Source organism: Phoenix dactylifera, chromosome 7 (assembly GCF_051530095.1).
Source record: "Phoenix dactylifera cultivar Ajwa chromosome 7, Ajwa_hap1_PhDact_Kaust_v1.1, whole genome shotgun sequence".
In the NCBI taxonomy this organism is placed as follows: Eukaryota; Viridiplantae; Streptophyta; class Magnoliopsida; order Arecales; family Arecaceae; genus Phoenix; species Phoenix dactylifera.
This window is the reverse complement of record NC_143196.1, coordinates 26,293,738-26,301,514: the sequence shown is the minus strand read 5'-3', so window position 1 is coordinate 26,301,514 and position 7,777 is coordinate 26,293,738. Positions and strand designations below refer to the sequence as shown.

Here is a 7,777-nt window from a genome sequence, read left to right as displayed (position 1 = left end):
GCAGCACAACTAGGATGTCAACTCCCTGGGCTTGATCTCTGCAAGGAAGATGCAAGAGGCGGTGGAGATCCTGAAGCTCATGTCCTCCACCTACCTGGTAGCAATCTGCCAAGCCATCGATTTGAGGCATCTGGAGGAGAACTTGAAGAACACCGTGAAGAACACCGCGAGCCAAGTGGTGAAGAGGGTGCTCACGACGGGTGCGAACGGCGAGCTCCACCCATCGAGGTTCTGCGAGAACCTCCTAATTCCCCACCACCACTTGTTGATCCGCCGATGTGGGGCTAAATCGAGGACCTAATTAGTTCTATTATCCCGAGAAGAGAGGAAGGGAGGAAGGAAAATGAAGAGAGGAGGGCCTCTCGGGAGGAAGGGCAATGAAGAGATGAAGAAAGAGCAATGAAGCCTCTGACGACGCTAAATAGCGTCGTCATTTCAAAAAGGCCTCCGACGACGCTTTCAAAAGCGTCGGCCTTTTTTAATTTATCAACGACGCTAATTAGCGTCGTCTTATCCCAGGAAGCATTGTCTATTACTGACGCTTTTTAAAGCGTCGCCAAATTGTGGTCCTAGACCAAAAATTGCCGACGCTTGCGACAAGCGTCGGCAAAAAAGCGTCGGTAAAACCCACTTTTTTAGTAGTGTTTGCTTAATCTTGTCAGCACTGTTGCATCAATGCTATCTAACCCAGTTTCTCCCAAAGAGAGAGAGAGAGAGAGAGAGAGAGAAGAAGAGAACAATTGTTCGAGCATCAGTCAATGGTACACCTCTAGTTAATGGTGCATTCTCTAAGTCAGAGATGAGAATTCTTGACCGTATATTTTATTTCTTCTACTTCTATTCTTTCAAATTTGTCCTGAATTTTCGTTAGATTAATAAAGATCATACTTGCTGATGAAGAACAATGGGATTTACAGATCATGCATTTGGTTCTGATTGTTTCAGTGTAGTCGAACGTATCTGGGAGTTACAAATTTTCAGATTTGAGTTATTGCTTCCATGATTAATGCCTATGAGTTATCCTTACATGAAGCAAGCGGCATTCTTGCATATGAAACCATACATAAAAACTGCATGCCCGTTCTTGTATATGAGTACATTCATAAGAAAAGCCTTAATTTACTACAGAGCAAATATTTTTGATGTGAGAGTTCGCTATGAAAAGAAATATAAACCTATCCATCGACTGAAATATACTTTCCCTCTCATGAGGTATGAAAGAGGTTAAATCAAGTCTACTACAGAAGACACACAACTAGACCATTTTAGTGCATGGTACTCACTCTGAGAATCCAGACGACAGCTGCTCCATAACATGGGTGGATTGCTTTGGAGGCTTCACCAGTAGGGCTTTCATCATGGGCTTAACCTTCTCTGTTATCTTTACAATTACCAAGAACAAGACCCGATATAGAATAACCATACCGAATAACACAGCAAGATCAATCCACTTGGAGTAGCCCATTTCAACTTGCCAGGTGCCTCTCAGAATCTCTTCACCAGTAATGGTGGGAGGCCCCCCTGCTTGGTTGTTGGGGAAAGTCAGACCCAAGAACTCGTTCTTGTAGAAGCCTTGGTTGGCATACTTATGGAAGGCGATGTAGTACATTGGATACCTCCACACAGGCTTGGGGAGGTCGTCGGGCAACCGGAAGAAGCCACCGTTCAGCATCATCACTCCCTGGATTCCAGCCCCGGTTATGATGCCCATCAGGAAGTCCGGGACGATGCTTGCAACGATCATCATCAAGCCCTCCACCAGCATCATGCACATGAAGAGCACCAGAGCGAAGTAGGCAAAGTGATCTATTCCCCTCTGAAGGCCAACAAGGTAGTAGGCCATGGCCCCTGGTGCAACGGAGATGAGAGCCAGGTACGGAGTGGCAGAAAGAGTGTTGGCGATCACGAATGCGGTGACGCCATAATGCCCATTCATTCTTTCTCGTCCAAAGACCTAGAGAATGAAATGGCCATTAACAGTGAAACAAATCTTAATAAACTTGACACTGGTGATTTGTATTTATAGCTGACCTCTTAATAAAAAGAGAGTTTTCATGCAGCATCAAAGTGATCAAAAGATTATATTTTCTCGCTAGAAAGGACCTAAAGATCCACGTGATGCTATGATAATGCGAAAGTAAATAATAGAAAAAGCAGCAGTAATAATCTATAATTGTTGCTAAGATTACCAAAACAAGAGAAAGAACAGTTTAGTACCAAAGTTGAAAAAGAAACTCTCATTAATTTCTTGTTAGGCATGCACCTGGAACTAAACGATATTTCTCCAATTAGATAAAAAGAACAAAAGTTTAGCACTAAAATTAACAAAAAAAAACTCTTGTTTCTTGTTAGGCATGCGCTTGGACCCAAATGATACTGTAATAATAAAGAATCAGACATAATGCAATCTGCACCAATGATTGGTATTTATGGCCAAGGTCATAATCCAGTTCTTTTATCAGGATGCTATACGACTATTAACGAAAGCACGAGTTGCAAGTGTCCATAGATAATTGATCAGAACTTTTGACATGGCGAAACTTATAGGGCCAGTTTTGATATTCATACGGGATTGGACTAAAAATCTTATTGGAATCAGAGCTGTTGGCCTATCTAGCTTGAATTTTTTGAGAGACTATCTAAATCCAGTCCAAATCCTAGCCTTTAGGTTACATGAAGGAAAAATAAGAAACTTATAGAGATTTTTTTTCTTCTTCCCATTGGATATGGGCTAGATGGGATTTGGTTGATATGGGCCATGCTTAAATGAATGGTTCAGTCCACAAATCTTATAAAAATTTCAGCCCTAAGAAACATTCCTATAGAGTCTTTTAGTTTGCAAGTAACTATGGATCATTAACAATTCAGATACATAACTATATCTCGAGAGAAAATGACTAACCTTCATGTCCTCCACAAAAGATGGAAATCCCCCTATTGCCATGAAAGTCAGGAATGCAGCTATGAACATGAGCATAGAACCTCTGGCCTGAAAATTTCAAAACCAGCATTAAATGATGATACGTATAAAAGAGCATTAAAATGGCCTTTGAGTTCATAAGGGAATACACCAACACACCTGAATTGAACCATAAGTATGGCCAACATCATGGTATATGGTGCCTACACAGAGGCAGAGCGCAATATAAATGGCAAATCGCAACCAGTAGTAGCCCAAATCTCTATACATGTTTATAAAGGACCTTCTAGTGAGGACCAGGGACTGAGTTAAGAAGCTAGCTTGACTTCCTTTCTTCACCAGAGCTCCTCCCTTTCCAGAAAAGGTAATACAAGTAAAATTAGAACATGAGATAAAACTATATATATAAGGGATTGTGCTAAGTGATGTTCTTTGAATAACATCACGAATGAAAAGACAAGTACTAATCCAAGATCGTGATTACCTTTCCACGTATCTCTGCAATTTGTTGAGCTACTTGTTGTGAAATAGTGGAGGACTTATAAGATTTCACAAGGGTCTCAATTACTTCAGCAGTGGTAATTTGCTGGACTTCAGGGCCTTCTTCGATATCCTGTTGGAAGGAATCATAGAAACATCGTCGAAATTTTTCTAGGGCTTCAACTATGGATGATTAGCAAGTAAAAAGCTGTTGGAAGTGATGCTGCATACCTTCTCAAAGTCTTTGTTGATTGTCCTAAGGTAATGATCTGAAGGATTTCGATGAGGTGGACAGGGGAAGCCATTCAAAGCAAAGAACTGAAGAAAGGAGAGTGCAACAAAAATGATGAAGTAACTCAAATTTCAATCTATACTATATTAAAAAGATCATTAGGAGTACTTTAGTTCTGTCAAATTTGTCCATGCAAGTAATATTATTTGTTACACAAACAAAATTTTATTATCTAACAATCATGAGTATTGATAGTTTTGGAAATAAAAATGTGAATAATACTTTATTTTATCAAAATCTCATTTCTGATGGTATCTTTGTAATGCCCCAAATTCATTTTTTTTTCTATCCTAATTTCTTTACAACAAAATTATTTATTCCCTATCTCTATCTCCCTCTGACAACCTTCTACTATCTAACTTCATTCCATTTTAATTTTAATTCATTTAATTTATTTAATATTATTTATTTTTTGTTACTAAATGCGTACCACTCATACCTGTATGCTAGTTTACATAATAGCTACTCACAAACTTCTATATTCTCTTTAATTTTACGAAAAACCTGAACAAAGTATGTGCTTGATTATCATGCCATTTTTCTTATGCTCAAGCAAAGCCTAATCAACGCCATATACGTAATTATTTATGTGGTATATGAAATATATAATGGTGAAGCAAAACATGTTATATATATTGGGATCATATACAAGCAAGTCAAACATATGACATGTTAATTCCTGATAAGGAGCATATCCTGCATCCATGTTACATACTTGCATATGAATATATGTGTATATACATGCTTCATCTAACTATCTATCTGTTTTATATATATATATATATATATATATATATATATATATATATATATATATATATATATATATATATATATTGTCATGTGATTGGTAAGTAAGTATATACTTATGAAAGATTATATGCTTTGTTTTATGCACAACTCTATGTTGCCATAGACTGGCATAGAAAAGGGATAACAGCCTTTAATTCTTGTTGCTACCATGCTGTGATTCATTGAATCATGGGCTACTTGCGTTATTTTGTTTCTAGTTCACGGATATATGAATACTAATGTGAATGGACTCTAGTAGTTGTTAGTTAACGTTGGATAAAGGTCATTTGATATTGTGAAAGGCACAAGGTATTTTTTGAAGTTCCCAAGGAAAAAAAGCAGCAGCCTAATAGTATAACCTGCTTATGATAAAAGATGACCCATTAGTCCACCCGCCATGGAAAAATAAAAAACATGCAACGCGCTCCATGACTTTGAAAAAGGTGGTCATTTTCCACCAGAAAGAGAACAGGGTGGTCATTTCTCTCACGTAACCTCATTTTTCTTTGCTAGTTGAGCCGGTTTGGAAGGTCAAGAATCAAGATTCATGGCATGACTTGGACACCTACCTCGCTGGTCGTTGAAGCTAGGCCAAAGTAAACCGTCTTGCCGTAAGCCAGAAGGCAAAGGCCATGAAAGAGCTCAAAAACTTCGCTGCTCGGCTGGTGGATGGCGGCGACGACGGTCATCCCCTCCCAGCGGGCTAGCCTGGCTATCCTGTTCATGACGTGGTACGACGCAGCGCTGTCGAGCCCGCTGGTCGGCTCATCGAGGAAGAGGAGCTTAGGCCTGGTCAGAATCTCCAAGCAGATGCTGACCCTCCTCTTTTGGCCACCACTGATGCCCTTGGAAGCCCATCCCCCTATCCTTGTATCCATGGCACCTCCCAAGCCCATCTCTCGGATCGTCGCCTCCGCCCTCTCTCTCTTCTCGGCCCTCGACATGGATTCCGGCAGCTGGAGCTGTGCCGAGAAGTACACAGCCTCTCTGACAGTGAGCGTCGTCATTAGTACATCGTCTTGCGTCACATAAGCCTGAGGGAAGATTTATTAACGAGATTTAGTAAACCAAAGAAAGGAAGAAGAGAAAAAAACAACAGAATTGACGAAAACGCTTTCATACCGATGTCTCGAATGCAAGCTTCTGCTTTTGGCCGTTGATTAAGATTTCTCCCCTTTGGCCTACGTTTGATCCTAATCTTCCTGCATATCCATAAATTTTTAACATAATATCAGAACACAGCGAAAACTTCATGCGATAAATATACAGAGATAACGAGGCTTCATATTTATGTTACCTGCAAGGGTGTCAAGAAGTGTAGACTTGCCACAACCAGATGGTCCCATGATGGCCAAGACCTCACCAGGCCTTGCATAACCATTAAGCCCACGAAGGATCGGGACACGCCCGCCATTGCCATCGGATGCCGAGACACAGAGATCTTCCCAGGTGAGGAAGACACCAGGATTTGTGTGGTTGCTCTCGAGGCCTTCATGGCCAACCATGCCCCAGCTTGGTACCTTCTCTTTGAACGACGTCTTAAACACATCCACCTCCGGCAAGCTCTCGAATTCTTCTCGGCTGTCGTGATGAAAGCGAGGGTGAACAAGGGAAAGTGGACCGAATGTACCACTGAAAGGGAATGACCTGTCGATGCCTCCCGGAGTATCGACGCCGGTCCTCAAGCCATGCATCTCTATGTCGTCTTCCTCGGCGACCCGAGGGCGGAGAGGCCTCGTTGGGCTTGGGTTTGGAGTCCATCTGGGCACAGAGGAGGGCGAAGCCATTGCAGTTTCGAGCTAAAGGCCGGAGAACGCAATAAATAGCCGTGGAGGCCCTGAAAATATGCATAATTACCTGCCCGTGGACGAATTTTTCGAAGTCCGCCAACTAGGACAGGTGGTTTGATCACGGAAACGCATGGTTTGAAGTAAGCATTCGCCTTGCGATTGGACTATTTTTTTATTTATCTATTTTCATTAAGTGGCTATTAGAGTGGTTGGATGTGGAAGGGTGATAGAAAGATACAAGATGCCACGAGAGCATACAAAACCAAACCGCGGACCAAACGGGTCCCTAGTGATGTCATTAAGGCATACCACCACCGTTCCCACCTCGCAACTCTTAAAAGATATAAGATGTTTTTTTTCTTTGTTTTTTTTTTTTTGGTACACCGGCGCCTCACACACAATGGATGTAGGTGCAGTCCATAAAATCAGAGAGAAAAAAAAAAAATGTAGGAGACAAGACTGGGACATGATTAACTCAAACAAAATCTTTAGAACGATATAAGATATAAGATTCTTTGCGGCATAATTTTTGCACCTCAATGCATGGTATATGGTATTAATAGTGTTTCGTCATATTCTAGAAATGAATGAAAGCCATCCATCTCTCAGATAGATGATATGACGGCAATCTATGATGGTACAAAATTCATATCGTAGAGGTGTGGGATCCTGCGGTACAAAATTCATATTGTAGAGGATCCGAACTCCTCTTAAAATGCTCTCTTTTTCTCTAAAAAACTTATTTAATGAATAAATACAGAGAGGAAAGTCTATTAATCTCTCTCTCTCTCTCTCTCTCTCTCTCTCTCTCTCTCTCTTCAACTTCTTTCTTGTCTTTCATATATCAACATACATCCGATATATGCATCAACAAATAAATATGTATCTATGAATATTAGATATTTATCATCATACCAAGAAATATTAGCTGGACATGTACTATATATTAGAAAAGTAACAATGTATAAACTATATATATAACCTCAATTTTAGGTGTGTCCTAATAAAATATAAGATAAGTATTAACAAATTGGTATGTATCATTGAATTACTAGATTGTTGTTGGGTCGTCCATCGACCAGGATAATGATACCGAAGTCTTTTTTCTTTGATGGAGCCCTAAGCATTATGCTTTTCCTTCCATCCACTACCCTAAATATTGACGAGAAAGAGAGGAGAGAGAGATCCCATTGCATCTCCTTCACTGAGTAGGATCAGAAAAGATTGTTCGAGTTAAATCTTGCTATAATCATCGCTTCCAAATGGGAAAGTGGGAGATTAGAAGGTATTTAATTTCACATAAATCATCTGGATAGAGTGGCAACGACAATGATGCCAGAAAAGAAGAAGGTGGAGTATTTAGATGGTGGGGTCAAAAATGAGATAAAGATCAGAGGGGAGAGTAGCGATGGTGAGGGAGGAGAGAAAGGTGATGACCATTGGTACCCTTTTTCTTGCGCTAGCTCTCTCTTTGCTTGTTTGATTTTTATTTTTCATCTCTCT

General features: G+C 40.3%; 1 protein-coding gene across 1 annotated transcript; it reads right to left on the bottom strand.

The window, feature by feature from the left end:
- Positions 1–1,103: 1,103 nt before the first annotated feature.
- LOC120106082 (ABC transporter G family member 1-like) lies at positions 1,104–6,299 on the bottom strand. Its single transcript, XM_039118953.3, has 8 exons — positions 5,782–6,299; positions 5,607–5,686; positions 5,054–5,518; positions 3,632–3,718; positions 3,405–3,533; positions 3,080–3,271; positions 2,903–2,989; positions 1,104–1,954 (listed from the first exon to the last, which is right to left on the bottom strand). The coding sequence occupies exons 1-8, from the start codon at positions 6,269–6,271 to the stop codon at positions 1,280–1,282; spliced, it is 2,205 nt and encodes a 734-aa protein (XP_038974881.3). The 5' UTR covers positions 6,272–6,299; the 3' UTR covers positions 1,104–1,279.
- Between the last annotated feature and the right edge of the window lie 1,478 nt (positions 6,300–7,777).